We start from the raw sequence: 23,044 nt of genomic DNA, 5'->3' as shown, positions 1-23,044 counted from the left end.
AACCAAACACACAGTTAATTTGGTATCTAAGCATAGCTCCAACGATGTAATTTCGTATGAACAAATATGTTGGTAAAGGTGTATTAGTAACGTGAATATTGCGAATGATTGTATTATCCCCTTTATTATATACAGAGTCACGCTTATTATCGTGTATACAGTCGGGAACCACTTCAACATTGTCATTTCGCGAACATGCAACAAACGCCCACTCACCAAATATTATTACCGGACAATTTACTTGACAAATATGTACACATCATTTCCTTAGTGCACCAAAACATGTATTCATGGCGCTTCAAAATGTAAATAGAGATAATGCTCACACTCATACCTAAATAATATTTTTACTTTAGGACCAACTGAAATTTCTCTTCGGTTTAACGCTCATCTGGAACCTTCTGAAGAAATTCGGATTAGCTATTCAGAGGCCACTCCTTATATTGCACATCCATATTATATTTTATATCTGGTCGCACATGGACACAAATAAAAATCATTGACACTGGTCTACCATTTTCCCATCATGATTTTCGTACGATATACCCGATTTATTACTCTTCACAGGAACACTAGAGTTGTTCAGACAGTCCATTGTCGATATGCATTTTCATGCATGAGTGTTTCCAGCTAGTGCTAATTACACATGTTATTCTGTGATACTTTCAGGCAAGACTTTCTCGTTTGATGGTGATGCTCGCCGAATGAGAGCCATCGATGCGGGTGTAGAAAATGTGAAGAATTCATACTTAAACCTGTTGCATATCATCAAGTAAAGGTCGGTCTTAATGAAAATCAACTTGCGAAAACAAATCACGCATTCAAAAACAATTGTTGGGTCAAACTGAAACTTTCTCAGGCAATATTAACTGTCTCCGTCTGGATGACCAAATACAGCTCGAGCAGCATAATGTGGCCAAACACAATAACACATTATTAACATTGAAACTATCCAATTCAGAGGTAGCACAACTGCGAACGACCGGTGGAATATCTCCATTCCTTGCAGCGATTTTAGCACTGTTGGCAGCAGCGGATCTAGCAAAAGCTGTAGAGTTGGGGGATGTCGGAACTGAGGCTGAAATGCCTAAGAAAAGGTGGGTTTATGAAGCTAATCCTCTCACGGCCTTATAACAAAGCAGGAGGCCTTCAATTACCAGGCACGAGACGTTGAAACCCTCAAACAGAGGTCTTTGATTAAGAGGTCACAGAAGATCGCGTGGTAGACCGGTCTGTTAACCAATCTTGATCTAATCGCAATTGCAATTACAAATTCCGTCGAACATTTTCGTGTTGTTTTGTTGATAGATGAACTTGCATCTATGTCAAACCCCAGCGTGAAACTGACACCAATCATTGGGTCACATATGCATAGTTTGTATTTTGTCTCGTGTGGACTTGCACCGTCAGTTGAAGTTATTTATCCCAGCGTATTAGTGGGTGGACGATACCAGTTTTATTCAAATTCACCAGTTTAAGTTCAGTTACGGTTACCTTGCAATTGAAGCGTTGCTTGTGCTGGAGCGTTCACCGATACCGCAAGCACGTATTGATTCACAATAAAGGACTTGCAATAGTATTCAACAATGTATCTTAATATTTACGGACGTTACTTAACTGGACGACTCGGTGCTGCTGTAAATCTGAGCCGGTTAGCCACCAGAGAGGATATGTCTGAGTTACTAGTCGTGTTGTTGTAGATGTCGGTTCAGATGAGAATGTGATTTTTAAAAAGGTTAAATTGAATACGTTTAATGTTAACATTCAAGATATTATTTCAAATTGACAGGAGCTGTCTCAAACAAACTTCTGCTCAGGTCACTGAAAATGGTGGAATCAAAAACAGCGGTGAATTGTTCGCGCTTACCCGAGACTATAATTTTGTTGGTAATATTGTAATTAGACAATATATAAATAATCCAATCGCTAGCTTGCCCACACCACTTCGTGTACTAACATTAGGGTTCCAAATCATAGGATTCTTAATCAATGGAGGAGTAGAAAAATCTGATTTGCACATTGGAAATGACCGACGTCTTTTAAGTCGTATTGATGGAACTGGTTGTGCTCATCCTAACAAACACATCTTAAAGCTGTGCAAATCTGAATCATACTTGTTTATCAAAACTGGAATTAAAACTGAGTGGGTAAATTAATAATTTTTAACAAAATGATTGCTTCCATCTTGGCTGTGAAACAAATTATCAGGATACTTTTCGGAACCAATCTATGGTAAACAATTCTACTCAGTTCCATGTTCAGCATCATTAGTTGCTTGAAATGAATTATATTTGAAAGATTCAATATTTATCCTAACGTTTGTGTTCATGATTCGTTTTTGTCATTGTGTAAAGGTAATGGAATCTGACGGCGTGTTGTGATCTTGCAGAATTTACCAACGAAGGGGTGTAGGACCAGCTGACTGAGGGTGTTAATGTCGATAATAATTCTGCTACACTTATCGAGGAATATCTAACCCAAAATTGTGTTACGAGACCCTCGCATGCACTCAGATAAAATCCTGTTATGGGACAAGTATAAATTGATAGCTAGCACCATCCTAATCTACTACAAGCAACTCGAGGCTTTAAATAATCGCACATGCTTAAGAGACTAGAAAGACCTCGATTGTTACTCAACAACAAGGACACACTTGTTTGGGTAACACATACTAGGCTAAAACAATATTTAGATATACATGGTCCTGGCATAATAATTGTGTTTTTGATTGAGAGGGGTGCCAAACCAACAGGAAGCACAATAGCCACAGCTTTATATATTCCCGAAGCGAAGGTTTTTATAACTATATCACAATGCCACCAGTTCCAAAAGATAATTGTTTAGTCGTGCCTGTGCATATTGTACCTGATATTGATTACTGTTATGTGAATAAGCAAGGTCTGCCTATTGTGCAATTAAAATACGCGATTGTATTAATAATAGAAGAACTATGATATACATTCCATCTTACCGGCGTGAATAATCGAAGAGGAACAACAGCTGCAAAATGAAATTACCAACATAACCGCGCTGATCAGCGTGAAATACAAATGCGTGTATTTGGTAGTTGATGCTTTTTGCGTTCTTGCTGTTTAACATATAGTTGGTCTTGGTGTGACTAGAATCACGACCACAGGTGCACCAGTCGGTGTTAATATCCGAGCTCTATCGATAGTAACCAGTATCTCTGGTTATGTGAGCAAATATATTTCAATGAGACTGCATTCAGTAATATCCACCTATATTGAAATGCCTGCGACCACGCAAAGCAGTTTCAATACGACCAGTATTTTTGATTCAATTGCAATCGACAACACTTAATCAGTGCGGCTGAGTTTGAAATGTTTTAGCAGAAATTGAAAATCAAATACAATGACTAGCACAACTAAGAAATAGCGTTGATTTACAGGCAGAAAATGGAAACAAAAAGCCAAAGTATTGATAGAAAACATTTTTAACTGCTAACCAGTACATTCATTTGCCTGACTCTGCTACCAGCGTATGTTAATCGGTACCATATGCTTGCCTGAAATATGTACACTCTGCGACATTTCATTCTACAATCTTTACACGGAGTGGTAAGAAAGACTGATTATTTTACCTTTTTTGGAACCCTTTGAGGCACTGACATCAATCCGATGATGTGCCCTCAAGACTGGCTAACGTGTGTGCAAAATTAAAATTACTAAACATTAATGGGTCGACGATGTGCTTAACTTGTCTTGGGGGTTGAGTCAAGGACAGGTGGCAATGACCCATAAGGGACCAAAAATACAAACGCCCTACTTTCATACTACGTATTTTTTCCGCTCTGTGTGTATACAATGCAGCGATGCAATTCAAAGAGAATTAATGCATTTTATAATATCGTATCAACTTTAATCTGGAATGCGTAGTTAATATTCTCACTTTGGAAAATATAAGGAGTGCTAGACAACGAACTTAATCTTATGAGTCGGTACCTTGAGTGTCACAAGAATATAGTAGCAGTTATTTATATTATTCAAAAATTAATCTTAGCAACATTAAATGTTACATAAATATCTACTACGTCCTTCTTATGAAGCACATCATAGATTAAATTAATTATATTGCTATCCGAGATCTCGAGACATAGATCAATGATTCATATGATGTCAATTCATAATATGGGTAGACTCCTCGAGTTTTTGTCTTTGCCACATTTTTCATGCACTTATTGATCAAATAATTTACTGATATTTATAATTTCAAGAAATGAATGAAAGTAAGTACAATGACAAGCTTTTAGCACTGAACCTATGTCAAAGTACTGTGCGCCTAAAAATACTTTGCTCTAATATACTGACAAAATTTAGAGAGGTTTCCTTGCTTACTACAGCATTATCCGGATGTATATTGTTTAACCTTTGCGATTTTGAATTACCGACTTCTGCTCACTGATGTACTCTATGTATGAGGGATAGAGCTGGCCGGGAGGGGGCTTCCCCAATTTCTCTGGCTGTAGATTTTACAACAACCATAGTACTTATAATGGTCAAAATGCAGATGTCTTGTCAGAAAACTGTTCATTTTCAGGAAGCAACCTTCAGCTATTGAGGAATGAAATAATTCATATTGTATTATTCCATGTTATCCACTACAAGTGATGAAATTTGTTATTATCTTGGATGCTTCAAACTGTATTCTACCAAGTCGTACAGACGTCACAAAATGTCATGCTATAGTACCGAATGATCCGTTTTTAAGTTAGATATGTTATAGCTGAGCAGACAAGTACAATTCAATTGTATGATGAATGCGCTTTATGACGAGAAATGTTGTATACTTTATAATGCAATACGATTATTCGTGTTGGAGACAGAATCATACATGAACGTGATTATCCTAATAACAATCTCGTAACCGCTCCGTTGGCTTAGAGGAAGCGGGAGGTCATGCGTTTGATCCCCGACCGAGTCATATCCAAGACTCACGAAAATGGTACTAACAGCTGACTCGCTTGGCTCTCAGTATTAAGAGATTAGTGGTAGGTCTGGTCGGCCTGATGTCAGGATAATGTGACTGAGTGGGACATGTATGTGGCATGATGCCCCAGAGCTAGACATAAGTATTGACTACCATACTGTTGACATCGTAACGATATGACTGAAAAATTGTGAAAGCTACTTTAAAAATCCAAGTCTCAGACACACACACGCACATAAACAATCTCGTACAGTCGTATTAATAACAGACTGTAATGTATAACGAAGTAAGTTCGTGTGTATGCATGCGAAATGTGCATGCATGTGTTCGCATTCAAACGTGCTAAAGACTGGATGACGCTTTGATTGTAATTTAGCTATTAACTGGATTAGTTGAGTTCTGTTGGGTTATATAACCCGGTTAATGTGGTCATTGGTCCCATTGGTTCGAGAAATTATACTGTTTAACTCGATATAATGCTCAGGAGGTTCTTGACCAACAAGGTCGCGAGGGATAGAAACTTTCTTGACCGAAACCTCCATTGCATTATGGATTGGAATTATATTGTGCTCATATCATGCGATGTCAAAAGATAAAGTATTATATATATTAAACATTAAAGTCAATACCATGATAGATGCGACAATCCAGTGCACTCACACGTGTTGATGAACATCACATTTATCATATGTATGGATAAACCATTGTCGATGTCAATCCATGCATTGATGATATCCTTTGAACATCGTGATCATTTGCAATTGTTTGATGTTTATTCGTGCTTCATCATAGCAATGAGAAAAGGATACAATTTTGTTATACACATAGTTGAACTTTTCGCGCATGCAATGAGTACGTTTTTTTCTGCTATAGTTCAGTTTAGTTTATAATTAAAAGCGATATGAACAATTAATAATAACATAGTTACCTAAAATAAAGCATTTAGTGCAAGACATAAAATGAAAAGTTTATGATGTTCATAATTGTCGAAGTGAAAAAGTAGCCAAATTAGGAGCAATCGAGTATTTCATTTTCCACGAATAAAGAGGTGTAATGAGAGGTATAACAAAAATACCTTTGAGATATTAGTCCCTCCCTTATCTAGAATAATTACAGTTAATACAGGAATCATAGGGATGAAAGGCTTTTAAATTAACTATAATACACGCTAATGAAAATCTTTACAAATGTCGACTCGTTGGTTTGAGCATCCCAATATTATCTTATTATTGTTAAACAATGTGCTTTCGTTTAGGCAATACATGTAGCATGATTGCCTGAAAGAAGGACATTCATATTTATACAATAAAAGGATGACTTAGAGATCATTCTTCTCATATTCAGATTAAAATGTATGTTCGCGCAGTAACTTAGATCTTGATAACTAAGACAGACTAAGGATTTTGATCTACTCAGCAAGTTCCAAAGTGATAATAAATTTCGTTTGTTTCCAATTTTAAAAGAGCAAAATATGCAAGGAGTCAGTTTTTGCTAATTGTTAGATACATACATGTCATAGTCTGAACGCAACAGCATCATCACATATGTAGGGAATGTCAACATTAACTCTGTGTGAAATCAGTTTAACATATATGCGCAAAGCAAGGTGTTGAATTACATAGTTTTTGTTTATATATTCTAACATTGGAAAGTTTACACAAGAAGAATATTCTCAGGAGATATATTAGCACCTTGTAACTTACAGATATGATCATTGAAACTCAGTATACATTTATATACATATATCACCTTATCTTTATATAATTAATTACATCATTATGCGTTAAGATATCGTTTTTGAAACGTTTTCAATTATTGTTTTAAATTTCAAAATAGTATATAAAATTGTTATGACAAGAATATCATTTAAATACGACAGAAACACCAGATTAAAATTTGTGTAATGAAGATAAATAATTTATTTATCTTTATATGTATACATAATGCAACTTCATTTTCAGTTTGTAATGCTGTAAATTATTATAATGTTTGGAAATTCCATGAAAGTCTACTGAATGTGACCTTTATTGTCATCTATTTATAAATATGTTGATGATGATGTCATGCTTGAAATTGTATTCAGGTAGCCTTCTGTAAATGTAATAGAAATCGTCTGGAATAAAAGTTTTAATTCTTGGTTATAACCGTGGGTGGTTTGGAATGTCTTATAATGTTGGTCGGAGGCATAAGCGCGAAACATGAAAAACGTTTTATTTATGGATAGATGGTTAAAAGTATGACGTTGAAATGCTTAATATGGAGGCGCTTTGAGGAGATTCGCCACTCTAGGCTTTCACCAGGGGTTTGATCAAAGATAATCCATGCCAACGTGTTTTCGCGTATCTCACCAAACGATATTTCTCTATCCATCCCAGGTAAACATATACGTCACTCCGTTTTACCTGCTACCTGGGTCGTTACAGATATCCAGAGAAGAAAGCGTCATGAATAGAAGACAGAGATGTTATGTTCTCTTGTCATTTATATTGTTCATTCTACTATTTGTCAAAGGTGAGTGTTATCAAATAAAAGCTTCTCAAGCTTAGTATTATATAAAAGTTAAGTTTGCTTTTGCGAATGGCAGATTTGTTTCCTTGATTCGGTAACTTGTGTTTCTAGATCGCTGCCTTGAAATAATATTTCGGACAATATAACTGTTGTTCTTTCGTTGTATTTGTTTTAATAAAGATATAATAATTTACTAAGGGTTGCATATAATTCAGAAATAACCATTGCTTTAATAGAATGACAGCAGTACGAAGCGAGTCTTTTCAAAGAATAAGACTCGGAATGAGAACGTCTGTAAATATTGTTGTGAAACACTAGAAAAAGGAAACGTTCCAATCTGTAACTTTTTCTCTTTTTTCAGTCCTGAAGTACAACTTTGTTTCTTTGAAGTGCAAGGCACAGTTCATTGAAAATGGTAAATTTATTATTTTTATTTTTATTTGTAGTTTTGGTGCACTACAGTGAGTAACGTTCATACTGACAAATGTGAAATATGAATAGTATAGCGATCTCGCGAAGGAAACTAGTTGTATATTGTATGCAAATTAACAAACTGCAACAAGTATGTTTTATTAATTTCGAATTTCATAAATGTATTTTTCTTCAGAAGCCTTATGACCAAACATCAAATGTAATGGGTAGTACTACATTGTTAGTTAGAGGTGCTTATGAAATTATACTTGCACAAGTGCTTGAAAAAACATGTATTAAGTGATGTCATTGTTTTTTAAACAGAAACGAATCATTTCGATGCCTTTCACGCAGCTTTACAGAGACACTTTCAAAAGAAAGGGACAGGACAAGAGAAGCAATTTCCCGTATCATGGACATACGAAAAATACAAAATAACTGGACATTTAAGTTGTTGGGCTGAAAGCAAATTTAATCCAGTCAAAGAGGAAAATATGCGCATTGTTCAGAGCTATCCTCTCGGAGTGTCTTGCTCGTATCTGGAAGAACTGGGCTTACTAAAGCCATACAAAACGTTTGTGCCACCTGATGTTCCAGTTGTTGTCACGGGTGCTTCTTCAAACCATTTCTTAGAATCTCAAGCATTTATATACAGCATTAAAACAACACTCATGGATAATTACAAACTTCCGAAATTGATATACTATGATCTCGGATTGGACCACTCACAAAGAAAAGAGGTAATATTTATGTATGTTTCTATTTAATTGAAACCATATTGCAAACACATGTTTACTGAACTACGGTTGGTCTCTATCCATGGATTTGAATTCCTATAGATGTCTTGAAAAGTTCCGTTTCTCATGTACCAGTATCAGGCTCATGTCATAAGCTTGTCACTCAAACATACCCATAATTGTATTGACTTACCATCACACTTTTTCCAGTTCGGCGTATAAATATTTTGACAACCAATTAAGCGGTGTTGTGGACGAAAATAGTATTTGGTACTCACAGTGGCCCATATACCAAGAATATACTATGTTTTCGTATTGATCCCCATCCACATTTTTGGGTTGAATGGGTTTAAAATCCGGCATGATAAGATACACATTGTTGTTAAAGCAGTGCGCCAAACTACATGCACTACATATTGCACTGCCAACACTCGGTGTAATAAAAGCGAATTTTTATATTTTCCTAAACTTTTTAAATGCTAGCACATCTATTGTTAATGTACAGGACTCCTACCCATCCCAGTTGCACATCATTTGTTCGACCATGTATGTTTATGTTTTTCATTTTCTAAAAGAAGAAGAATAAAATTGTGCCATCTCATGGAATACTATTTTGAACGATTTTCAAAGGAGTTTGTCATTTAAATTTGTTCCATGTGGACTCAAAAAAAGACAAACTAGCATACATACACATTAAAAGGAACTATTGAGACAAATACCATGATAACATGCAAAACTTACATATTTGCATTACGTAGCAAATTAAACTTTTCCTCATTCAACAGAAAACATACTAATTATATGCTCATTTTGTTCCCCGTTAACTTTATATTGTCGGAATCGTGCAGTATTACCCGATATTGAACCCGCGCGACAATACACATATATCATTCACGTGCATAAAGGAACTACTTTCTATTGTAAACAAACAATGGACGCAGATGCCAGCACTTTTGATTTGTATACAAATCATGTACACTCACGTAATAGGCTCTTTACGTTGTGGTTGTTTAAATTTGTTTCTGAATGAACTAAAACAGTTGTTTCGTGGACTCCCACATACCAGCTGCTTTGGCACATTCCGCGTTGATACAATGTTTCGGATTTAGGCTAGCTGGATTATACAACAGACGCAAGAACATGTCCTTACAAATAACATATAAGTGACAAGTATTATACTCTTTTCTTTAGCTGGTGACAAGAATGGCAAAATAAAATGTACTTACAGTTTACATCCTTAATATCCTCAAAATGTATTCTCTTAATTCTGCAAATCCGAATTACATGAGCCATGTCATAGGTTCTCAATCTGGATTACACATTTCGAAATTGTACTGTAAGTTCGATTATAAGCGCAATTACATCCTCCTTACTGCACTCAAAATGAAATAAGCATCAAAATTCCACAGCGTCTTTATGATAATTGCAAATGAAAGACTTCATAAGTTTCCCACATTATGATTTCAAACATTCAATGACAGAAACAGAAACACATTTGCAGATGTCATCACGCTTCTCCCTAGCTTCTTCAATCTCATGCATTTCATGTGGAATTGTCACATATAAATCAAGTCCATAACCACGAAATTTCCTAGAATCGAGGAAAATACCAAAATATATTCATTCCAGATCAAACGGAAAAGTTGTTGCAATGCACATTCATTCACAATATGACTCCAAATTTCAATCTTTTATGTCGAGCTCGCGACTAAGTTCAAATTTATCTAGGCGGAGTTATGTGCGCTGTAATAATGTTGATTTGTGTAATGATAAATATGCGCTTGTGTATTTAGCTTGGAATGCGGCATACATTCATTTACGTTGTTTCGTGTAGTGTATTTTGTTTATGTAAATTAAGCCTAAGATAGAATGAAACAAATGAGCATGTAATAAAAAGGTTATTGCATTTGTATTAAAAACTATGAACTCGTTTTGTCGGAAGGATATACTGCACTCCCAAGGTCGTGCAGTATTCCATCCAAAACATTCATTCATATTTTCCCATATAAATGCACTGACCTATAAATACATACTCACTGTGTTGCCATTTCACATGTTAAATAAGTCTGGGATGTTTACAGTTTCATGACGATCCGCATAAGTGAAGTTGTCGGTATTGAATATCCTTCTAACTTATTTACATGATAGTCCATCCATTTCTGTGGTAAAGAGCTGCCACACAAAGATATCCACCACCCATTAAACGTAGCAGTGAATGTGTTGTTTTTGTATTTTCGAAAATCGAAAAATAAAGTCATGTCATTTTAATATAACGTGTTACCCGTTTTGGTGACAACTTGCAGATTCAAAAGGAAAAATCAATAAAGTTTGAAAAACATTTCTAACACAAATATTTACTTGGACTTTAAGATTTATTGTATTTCTTTTATTGCAGCTAGAACAATACTGTGATTGTGAGATCAGAAACTTTCCTTTTAACTTATATCCAAGCCATGTGAAATATTTACAAGGCTTTGCATGGAAGCCACTAATAATACAGGTAATTTGATACAGTTTTGCTCTATTTCCTTTCTAGTATTTTATTGTAAACTAAGTTTGAATGTTTCATTTTTATCCACTTCATTGGAGGCAAAATAGTGATCGGACATACGTTTTATAAAGTTCTGAAATCTCACCAGCATATTCCAAGACTTTCAAAATATACGATTGTAATTTAAGTTCTAATAAAAGCCACTTGAATAATTCTTATTGTTTATCATTGTGAATATAAATCGATATTCAAGTGACAATTTAAAAATGTTAGAAATGTATGTTTCATTCGAACTTCTTCACAGTCACTCTCTACCCCGAACACAAAATATCCCCACACCTCTCAATCTCTCTCTCTATTTATAAATATACAGAGAGACAGATAAAATCTTATCTACGTATGCATCTCTCTCCCTCTCACACACATATGTGCATAATGGACCAACAAGAAGAGGTAGGGAGAAATATGGACTATTAATAACGAAACAGGATTCATATGGTCAGTAACAATAGTACGTGAAACAAAACGATGGCTTTGAATAAGAGAAATATCTTTAAATGTTAGAATTACTTCCTGCTTGTTCGCCGTTTCGCAAGGTCTATTCCCCACACTTCATACGTGCCAATGATATATTGGCAACCTTGTCACTTTCCTTGTACTTAGTCATGCCAAGGTTTTTTTTTCTTTATTTATGATTGCATTCATGTTTACATCCGAAACGTTTACATGTGTATTTGTATGTGATATAAATAAAAATTTCATGCCCAGTATGTATTCTGCACCTTGGAAATACCACTATTTGTATACCATTTTAATTAGAAAGAAATTCGGCAAGGCTGTCTACCTTTTAAACAAAAGAAATGGATATCTTATTATATATCAATTATACAATGCCCACACTATACACACATTCACCCACACACGCAGACACACACACGCACGAACAGAGAAGCACACACATAATCTATATTGTCATCTCTCTCTATCTCTCTATCTCTTTGTCTCTCTATCTATCTATCTATCTATCTATCTATCTATCTATATATATATATATATATATATATATATATATATATATATATATATATATATATATTATTTTCATTTCAGACCGTCTTGAAAGAATATGGGTTCGTACTTTGGCTGGATACATCTTTAAGGTTTATCGACACTTCTCTTTTTCAAGACCTTATAAGTAAGGTTGATACGAACGGAATAGCTTCCTTTGAATTTAAGTACACAATCGGTGATCATGTAGATCCAGAAACGTTGGAGTTTCTAGGAGAAGACCCCTGTTTGTTCACGAACACAAGTGAACCGGGTGGTGGTGGAGTTATAATCCGAAGGTCAAGTTTTACTCTTGAATATATCATGCGCCCATGGGTGTCATGTGCACTAACATTTGGATGCATGGTTAATCATCGTTCTAGCAAACTAACTGGTTGTCCAGATAAACCTAGTTTAGGTTCTTGTCAGAGATTCGATCAAGCTGTCTTAGGTATAATATTGTGGCGCCTATTTGGACGTACAGAACCTGTTATTTTTCCAGATAATCTAGTAATGGCTCGCCGAGCACATGAAATGAAGTACTTTCTTTTTTTGAGACAAAAGGAATTAAAATCAAAGGCGTCATCAGTAGCGCTTAATATTTGTGACCTCATCTATTCTAGCTCAGTTGTCATCTCTCTCTTTGTCAACTATTTAATTGCATTGTACATGTAAATGACGTACGTATTCTTATAAAGTTTCAGATGTATATAGTGACTTTCGGTTTAAATCATTAATTTTGTTAACTGGGTGATAAATGTGTGTAAAGTATTAATTTTAGTCGATAACAAAGGCTTTTGGTCTTTGAGTTCTTATTACCCACCTACAATACTACAGCCCCTCCGCAAGAAACGCTTATAAACATATTGCTCATTTTAGTTTCTCCAAATAACTTAGACTTCCTCTTTTTATCCGCAGAAATATTGTGTTGTTAACAAGCATTGGATCGTAAGGAATTTTCTCTGTATTGCTAAAAGTTATCTAAATTAGTAATCATATTTCACTAATCACCATCATTTTGGTATGAAATAACACAACATGATTCTTTGTGAGTAAGTAGTCTTTTTATTCCTATTAAACATGCCTTAGGACCAAGGAATCAGGATCTTGAAGACTGGATTCGATTATGTGACTATTCAAATTATTTTAAAGATTGAGGATAAGACAGCACATGTATGTTATTTTAGCAATAACATTCGGAAAATTGCTAGCTCCGCATCTTCAATATAATACATCTGGCGGAAGCAATAACGCTGTTTTTCCAACCTCTTACAGCTGTTTCATGTTTGAATACTAGTACCATGTCTGTGCATTATATCATGAAATGAAAAACTGTTCTTAGGGAATATTTACATTTTCACAAGCTAAGCAACTAACAAGAAATGTGTCTCTCTAAGCCAGAAGAACTTTAAATGGGCCTCAACTGTGAGTACGATAGTATCAAAAAGCCTGTATTTTTTGGCAGAAAATGTTAATTATTCAGTTTGTAAATAATGCTTTTTTACCGTTACATTAAAGAATAACTATCCTGCTACGTGAATATAACACAAATACAAAATTAAAAAATATAACATTTCAAAGACATGCACAGACAAACACTTGTGTGTGTAATTATTATAAACATCCTCCTAAACGTTCGAAATTAAACAGAACTGAGAAACAACCATTCTATTAAAATGTTTGTATTCTCAAACTCAAAGCATCCTAAATACAAAGGCGCATAACATCTTGTTTTTGGTAGTATGGTTCATTATATGTAGACTCGAATAGAAATAAACTTGCCAAAATAAATAAGAGTAGTCAGTCCGATTATGCGAGGATCATGAAACAAACGTGTGAAAACTAACATCACATACAGATATGGTGTGCCTCGAATGTAAGCCCTTGCTATAACAAACAAAACTGGAATAAACATTGTTTAAGGTCAGGCCAGTCCGGAACAATATTTCGCTACCTTGTAGGGTCGTTTAATATAGCTAACCTTCAAATAAAACTGAGAAAATCAAATTATTTTTCGTATGCGTTTAATGAATTGTTAAGTTTTTAATATACAAAGTGTTTGCCTTGATCTTTACATGTCTTTTATGTAATCATTCGGAATATAATTTTGATAACAATCATTACTATTATGATTTCTTGAATAAAATAGACCAATGTTACTCTAAAAGTCCTTGCATAATGAGGTCGATACGCACATGTAGCTTAAGCAATTCCTTGGCATAACTTTAGTCATATAACTGTTGAAAAAACTTAATCTAGGTAACGTACCGGTAAGGTTCGAGCTATTTTATATATTTCGAAGAGGGACAAGGATCGATAGAGGCTGCCATGAGTTATGCTTAGAAGTTAGTTTTAAGATTTTCGTTATTTGCTAGTGACAAGGCATAATTTGTTTACACGGCGTTAAACGAAATCGAATAGCCAACGTCGCATAGGACATCTTCTTCAGCTTTGGATATGAACCATTACATTGTAGATTATAAGCATTATAACTCGCATACATGTATAACCATATTGGTTTATTAGACGAATGCTAGTTAGTCTACAAGAAGGTCAAATAATATTCACCTGCATGATGAGAATGATATTTTAAATAGTATATGGATAGAAGGAAACAAAATGTGTCAATCATTACTGTTTAAAGAAAGACGGTGAAATGTACGTCGACCTGCAGAACACAATTTCATTTGAGCTTGGCATGTGCTCTCTTTGTGCTATAAACGATACATAACACTTAAATAAAATCCGAAATGTCACTAGTTTGTATTTACATTGATACAAAGCTAGAGATATAATTAGAATTCCAGACCATTTTTTTAAATCCTCGAGAACAACAGAGCAGAGTTAGTATTTGACATAAAGCTAAAGATCCAATTATGTATAAGAAACAGATGGAACAAAGTCAATATACAATAATATTTTACATCCTATTTCTATTATTGAACTAGCATTCGTACAACAGTTCATTTGTGGATTGTTTCAGCTACGTGGATGTGTTTTTCTAAACAAAGAGACCAACGGTATCTGCAAGTAAACGTCCAAAACACAGAGTAGCTTCGTTACTTATGTCAGCAGTCTCTTTCAGGGAGAGCTACAACGAGAATATCACAAATTGACACGTAGTATGGCTTCAGAATCAAGATCATATAAACCTGCCAACTACATAGTTCATACAACTGTTTCCCAACCACGAATGCAGGTCAACCCAAGCGGAAAGTTTTTCATGTGCTATGGATTTGAAGAAACTGTAAAGGTGTTTTCTGCACAAAAGATAAATAGAAGAATCAATTTATTACCGCTGTAAACATTTAGACTAGACATGTCAGTATTGTGGGTGTGAGTACAAAAGCATGTATGATAAAACATACAACTCGGCTGAAATTGGCGTCTAATGTTCTGTTACTGTACATCAATCGTGAAATAGATATACCGGGTTAGGTTAAGATCTGTGAAAAGACAATGATCTCTTATCAACACTATATTTATATACAATATATATTGACTTGAATATAAAATTGAATACTGACATATTTTGACACGTGCAATTCTGATACCACTTCGCTAGACAATTGAGGGTTTATCTGGTACACAAATTAGATACTAGTAAAATAAATATTGTCTACACATGGTCTGTAATCGCACTAACTACTACTAAACACATGATACGTTGAGTTCTAAATTAAGGATTGAGAATTTCTCCGCTCCTTTTTATATCATGCAGTACACGTTATCTTCTGCACAAAACGAACATCACATATAATAGTATTATATTAATGTAACAGATGTGATACTGCCCTGGTCTATTTTATAGACATTAACCGGTTATATTCACGAAATGGATATGAAACTGTGATACAATGCTGACGACATGAAATTATAATAAAGTGAATTTGTACTGTTCACAAAACATATATGAAAACTTAAATCGTATTTTCCACAGAAAATATGCATAGTCTTTCCAGTCGGCCGAGGAAACCAACATTCCCAAACGTTTCCGCATACAGACGAGACAGCATGATATGTTGAAAATCGGTTGTGAGCCAAGTCACACATAACTTCTTACATCAGCATCACTAGTGTTTAATTGAAAGTAGATTGTGGTTGTTACGTGTAGGAGACGTGGATGGTGCCGTAACCCTGGTTCAAGTCTCAGTAGAATTAGATATTATTACTTTAATGCATTTTATCACATATCCTCCATTTGGATCTAGGGATAGTAATTTAAGCTCTTTCAGTTGTATATTTGAGCAATTAACCATGCAGTCATACTAAGTTAAATTCAAACTTACGCATCCACCTTGTTTCCAAAGTAAAACCCCCATACATGTAATTACAATTGGCTTTAATGCTACAATTATCAGACTGAATGGCTGAGCAAAGCCACCCCCTTAACGATGCGAAGATGCAAATCAGTCCGTGAGGAACTCGATCATGTCAAACGTTAGGCAATTTAACCTCTTTTTCACAATTTTCGTTCCCAAACACGGTCAAGATGTCGGTCGAGGCACAAACAAATCTATGCTGAGTTTAAAAACCACTAACTTATATTCGATCCGGCCCAAATGGATTTATTTATTTTAAATAAATATGGACGAACTAATATAACAAACACTATGCGATTGCAGGAAGATATATGGGTCACACTGCATGCGATACGAAGAGCAACAGGCTTGAAAACATCTTCACAGACGGTGGCTTCTTTCAAATTTTGCTTACCATGCAATTCACGAATGGCGGAACACGCTGCATGAGAACGATTCGTTTATTCAGTTTTCAGCCATAAGTGTGGTGTCAACACTGTCCACCGCGTTGACAGCACATTTGTAGTAAGGACAAAAGCGCATTGCTAACGAAACTAATATTGTTCAGTATTACATTCAAATTTGAAATGGTGTAAAGAAAGACTCATTTGGACTAGGCTGATATGTATTCATTCAATAATTTAACCATAAGAAACCGATTAAGAAAGAAGAAAAGCATTTAATCAGACAAAATGGAAGAATATTTTAAGTAAAACATTTTCCGATTTACACAATTGTAGTTAGCTTTTTCACAATTGTAAATAAAAGTAAAGTTTCAGAAATTTAGTTACCTTAAATAAGGACAAACCTTCAGCATGAATAATAAAGCATTACATTTTGAAAGTAAATATATATTAATTTTGTTTAGTAAACAAGGCATATGAAAGAAAAATATATTTTCTATTATCTGCATACCCATAGCTACTTTACTTGATACACAAATCAAATCGCCTTAAAGTTTCGTCAATGACAGGAAGAGCTCCTAACAGTGAAATCAGTGGAAATGGATATTACAAATTATGCATTGGGGCTGCACGTGTTATGTCTGCCTTATCAAAATGATACTTTTTTCGAAACCTCCGCCTAACAGAAGCATGTTATATACTGTTTTATCAAGTAGATATCATGACAATTAATCCCTCGTGGTCTTAAATATAATATATGTGTACACTACTCCCTTTCTTATAGAGCTGACTTAGAATGGGAAAGGATTTAGGCAACTCTAACAAGAGAGCGACTTTACAATAGTTACAAGTTGTTATGTTCTTTAAAAGTGCATTAAAAGTATTTTACTGTATACTTAACACTACTACACATGCAGTCAAAACAATAATTTATATACAATGATCTGAAACGTGTACAAATTAATATTTACTCCTATAATATTCTCTAAAACTTGTGTATGTTGTCCTCAATATCGTTTTCTTTGTATTACAGCGTCAGCTCAGTTCATTGCGCCTTCTTGTCTCCTACAGCTTGATGCTACGTCTATAGGTGTGTAACCAAGGAGACATTTGGGAATTCGTGGCATTACTGCGGACGCCTGCTCTCATTTGCGACAATGATTTTAAAATGTTTCGACGTTTTGAATAACTGGTAAGTACGTTAATTTCTTTGCTCTTTCATTTAATTCTCAGATGCATGAGCTACGTATCTTTTCAGAATGTTTTTTTTTTCTTAACCAGTTACTTTGTCTATGTAAGCAATAAATGTATGTATGATGCAGAAAGATTGGTTGAATTATGAGTCAGTCTGGGATCAGAAAATGTATTTAAAAAAAAAAAACATGTTAGAAATGACCTATTGGTTCATTTATTCGACAGTGCCAGTTGCATCAATGGGAAATAACTACATTTGCAAAATATGCAGACTGTGGTCAGCAAAACTGTTTGGAAAGAATAGTATTTTCATCTGAACCAAATCTAGTTTCATTTGACATTTCATGTGGTTGCTTTCAACAAATGTCGATATATATTACGTATACTTTAATTGTTGTCATTATGTGTGCTTATGCTAATGATTATTAAGGAGCCTGTTTGCATTTGACTACATGGATGTGGTACAAATCACAATAAGTACCAACCCAGAAGTGAAAACAAATAATGCAAGAGAGGAATTGAAAGGAATGCTTTATAAATATTAACATTAGTTAATGATTCCTCCAAGAAACGTTTCACCCATGTGAACAATGGGGAATGCATATAATTAGCTCATATTGTGATATCAGTACAGGTGTAGCATTGTACTTGCTACTTGTCAGTTCTTTTCATTCACGTTCAAAGTATCCTATCTAGCATAAATATTATCTAACATTAGAAAAAGAATCGCAAACTGCAAATGTTTCCAAATATAATAATATGAGTATAATTCGTATTTATTGCATACACACATTTTAGATTATATTTAGTGCATTCGTGATATAATAAATCAATTTATCGCAATCGTTTATATATATATCCTGAGAATTTGACGTCGTTTTGTTGTCATTATCATTATGAAGCATCTGTTAGGTGATGTTGTCAAGTGGTCAATTTTGTGCATATGATCCATATGTTCAGCTCCAATATAAACTTACTTGTTTGTATAAGTCGTAATACATGTGTCCAATTAATTAATCGTCATATTAATGTTGAGAACTAAATATACCAGTTTAACAGGAACAGAGTGCAAAAAGATTCTGCTTCATAATAAATATTTTGACTAAAATCTTATCAAATTAGTTTTGAAAGAGGACACGTAAAAATAAAACATATTAATGTGATCTTGATTTCGATATCATTGTACATTAGTATATGACTATGAACTTATATTTTACACGAGTTCCAAAATCGCAATTATCATAAGCGTTGTTTAATTTTCTTTGTCGTTTCCACTATTTTCAAAAGAATCATTATTGTATTTACTTTATCTTTGTTTCCGTTCAACTACTTCTTGCCTGTATTAATCGTCGTAACAATATATATTTCTTTTCTTGATCTTTTTGTTTTGATTTCTTTCAGTAAGTTAACTAACCTGGAAATAAATGGTTCTCCTATGTGTCTCGAGAAGAATTTGAGAACGATGTCATATCAGCTTTATTATGTAAGAAAGTATTGATAAAGGTGTTGTTAAATTTCGAAACTAATACATTGTGAGATCAAAATTCAGAACGATGTGTGGTCGGAAATTCAAAATTGCTTCCGTATTCAAAATCCTAGTCTTTGCTCTTCTGCCTACCAGCTTCTATTTTACAGCAAAGTACTTCTATTTAAGAGAGAATTCTTACCAAATTCAAGATGTTATTCATTGCAAATCTTCTGACATCCTACCTGACATTAGTAAAGAAATACTTCCCGAAGTGGACATTTTGGTAGGCATTTTCCATGGTTCCATAAACTACTATGAACAATTACTTATCCCAAGTTTAAGGTACTTCTGGCCGGGACATGTTTCTATAACTATTATTCTAAATGATAAATCTCCAAATAATCGAAATCAGGGTGATGTGCTAGCAAGAAAGTATCCTTTTCCTAGAGTGTGTTTCCAGAGCCCCAAAGATCCTTTGATGGACGATCTTTTGGAGTACAAGAGAATGGAAACAAATACGTTCTACCCTGAAAGATTTGCTTCGAGAAAGTATGTCGGTTATGTATATACCGACTCAGTGTTTCTGACGAAAGTCACACGCCAGCTTTTTTTTGAGGATAACAAACCAGTTATAATTGGGCTTATTGATCTAGAAGACGACATATGGAGGCAATCGTCAGAAATGTCAGCATTAATATTCAAAACAAGGGACACTATACAATGCGCCTCTAGTTTCCCGTTCATTGTTAAGGTAGAGCATGTTATAGCACTGCGAAAGTACTTGGAATCTATTCAAGGCAAGTCTTTTGAAGAGCTTTATAAAGTAATTGCCAAAAGTTCCATCACAAACTTCAGTATAATATGTCAATATATCTGGATGTTTCACAGAAATGATTACATATTTTACTTCAATGAAATGAAGCTGAAAAGAAGTCTGAATTCCATTGGAGAGAACTATCTAGAGGGAAGTCGAATGTATGCATATTACGATATCATTTCAACGCACGAACAGAGAGTTCCAAAACCAAAACCGTCCATCCCTTATCGTTATTTGCATAACTGGAAAGGACATGATACCTTGCAGAAAATGTTTAAAACAGGACTCTGCTTTTCCGGTGGATTCGATGTGTGCGTGGACTTCTGCAAGGAAGTTGATAAAAATTCTCTGCAAGAGAGCATATTTCGTATCGCAAGAAGTGATTGGACTTGGGACGAACGTTGCATCAACGAGCAAAGAAAGCATTACGGCGTAGTAAACGCTTCATATAAAGATCAAAATGCACTGGAGACCATCAATACAGGATGCAGAGAAGTTGAAAATATGCATTTTAAAATACCAGATGTTGATCTGGAAAAAATGTCAATCTGAAATGTTATATGTCTATCAGCACCATTGTAATTGTATCCTTATGATACATTTATAAGTTGCTCTTTGATACTGTTCGTATGGTATCGATTGATTACTTTTTGATTTTTCATATTGTATGGATAGGTCATCTTAAGATAAATTTGGAGTGATGTGTGTGATGTGTTGTGATTTGGATTTTTAACGTAGCTTTAACAATTTTTCAGTCATATCGCTACGATGTCTGCAGTGTGGCAGTTTATAGTGATGTCTAGCACTGGGGCATCATGCCGCAGACATGTAGCATGATGTCCCACCCAGTCACATTATCCTGACACCGGGCCGACCAGTACTAACACTAACCTCTTAATGCTGAGCGATAAATTTGGAAGCTTCAAGAGTGTAATACTTTTATACCTATAAAACACTATTAGAAAAGCATATATATTGATGACTCTTGTGTAAAATAAGAGAAATCCAACATGAATATATATGCAGCAAACTATAACTTCTAGTCTCTAGACAATGTTGAGCAGTGACCTAAAAGTGGAATAAGCAGATATTGTAGCATCTTAGCATTGACCATTTACACTTTACTTACGATTGTTAAAAATTATACTGGATCGCCAGTTACCTCTTTCGGAGGTCTATCAGAAATATCTGGATGTGTAGTAAAATATCAAATGCCTGAAAATAAATAGTTTGTGTGACTTTTGATATAGGAATAAACTTCAAGTAATGTTCGCATAATATTTCCTTTCTTCAAATAAACACTGAATGTCACTATGAGTATTTTTCCTTTCATTTTTAACTTTGTAACAAGAACACAAATATTGACGTTTTTCGGCTGTACAATCAAGCATTGATACAGGTGTCAATTGTTTGATGTATTCTCGTTCAACAAGCATATAATGTGTGTGTATTGTATGCACATTAAAGACATTTAGTACTCCTGTTGTCCATGTTTGCTTTAATGGAGTGGAATATCGCTAAAACCTTAATGGAACTTACAGGAAAATGAACCGTCGAATTACATTGAATTTTGCAATGCGTCATCGTAAATTAAATCCCGTTTGCAAGACTGTGTTCCTTGTTGATATATCAAGAGACACTAGGGAATCGGAAGAACATTTTACTGTTAGTAATATTGGACCTATTGATGATCAACAAAGAAAATAACAACGCTGAAACTGTTTATTGATACAATGAAAATCACTATTTGGGGAAAACATTGCATTTTTAGAATACGTTTCTTATTATTCATTTCAAAGATAATGTATATTGGCTTAATGGTAAATGTAGAGAAAACATACATTAGTGTTTCTTTAGTACACGAGTCGAGTAATACAGTTGTGATCAGTTATGTTAAGAACAATGTAAATCAATTGATCATGAGTCAACATAAAATATTTCCATTTAGATCAGAATACCTCCTAAACGATTCGTTTGCAGTCGTTACTTTTACATATGTTTTAATCGAATTGAAAAGACCGTTATCTTCATTGTCAATATAGATTTACGAGCGTAACGTTAAATTCAGAAATAATAAAACCCAGGATATAATTTAACATGAATTGCAAATGTACACTACTATTGTATGGTGTGTAACGGTACACTTATCTATGGTTCCATTATATGAAAGAATCCAAACTTTGTAGGTAATGTTTTAATATTAAATCAAGGACTGTGTTTGCTATGACGTAACATAGCACTAATGAATGGCACATTGGTCGGTCACTTTGCTCATTGTTGCTTCCAATGGAATATTTGTGTCATTTAAGTAAACATTTAAAAAGTTCGGTTTCTGTGACGGTTTGTCCGCATCAGACACATTCTTCTTTATGACATTTGCATGTCTGCTCGGAACAAAGAGATAATCATAACTCTATCAGTTGTATGTCATTAAGCAATAATTATGATATTTTAAATTATCATATCTTTCCTAATGAGCAATTGATTTGCTTTTATTTCATAAGGATATCCAAGCATACCACTGAATTTAATTCAAATAATAATGAAAAATAACCGTACTTATAATAATGGATTGAATAAAGATATTTCACTTTGCCTAGTTCGAGAATGCTAATACATTGTGTATACATATTTAAACACGTGATTTGTTCTTCTCAAATAAATACACCATGTCGCCAAATATTTTCAGTCTTTAAATTTAAAAAGCAATTAAATGACA

The 23,044-nt window shown here is 34.3% G+C and overlaps 1 protein-coding gene across 5 annotated transcripts in view; it reads left to right on the top strand.

Annotated features, from left to right (window-relative positions):
- Window positions 1–21,636, top strand: part of LOC149772861 (uncharacterized) — a 28,863-nt gene extending 7,227 nt beyond the window's left edge. Inside the window, exons 1-7 of one of the 5 annotated variants that reach the window (XM_089947205.1) lie at window positions 4,701–7,458; window positions 7,817–7,870; window positions 8,191–8,606; window positions 10,999–11,103; window positions 12,205–12,289; window positions 17,880–18,038; window positions 19,442–21,636. In XM_089947205.1, coding sequence (XP_089803331.1) covers window positions 7,269–7,458; window positions 7,817–7,870; window positions 8,191–8,606; window positions 10,999–11,103; window positions 12,205–12,289; window positions 17,880–17,944 — 915 coding nt within the window. In that variant the 5' untranslated portion in view covers window positions 4,701–7,268 and the 3' untranslated portion in view covers window positions 17,945–18,038; window positions 19,442–21,636. Of the gene's footprint in view, window positions 1–4,264; window positions 7,459–7,816; window positions 7,871–8,190; window positions 8,607–10,998; window positions 11,104–12,204; window positions 13,198–17,879; window positions 18,039–19,441 lie in introns of those variants that run through there. The other 4 variants (XM_089947206.1, XM_089947201.1, XM_089947204.1 and 1 more) reach the window with 4 other exon arrangements.
- Window positions 21,637–23,044: the final 1,408 nt, after the last annotated feature.

This window comes from Sinohyriopsis cumingii, unplaced genomic scaffold, assembly GCF_028554795.1.
Source record: "Sinohyriopsis cumingii isolate HCF-2022 unplaced genomic scaffold, ASM2855479v2 utg001097l, whole genome shotgun sequence".
Lineage (NCBI taxonomy): Eukaryota > Metazoa > Mollusca > Bivalvia > Unionida > Unionidae > Sinohyriopsis > Sinohyriopsis cumingii.
The sequence above is the reverse complement of the archived record's forward strand: the minus strand, read 5'-3'. Positions and strand labels throughout refer to the sequence as shown.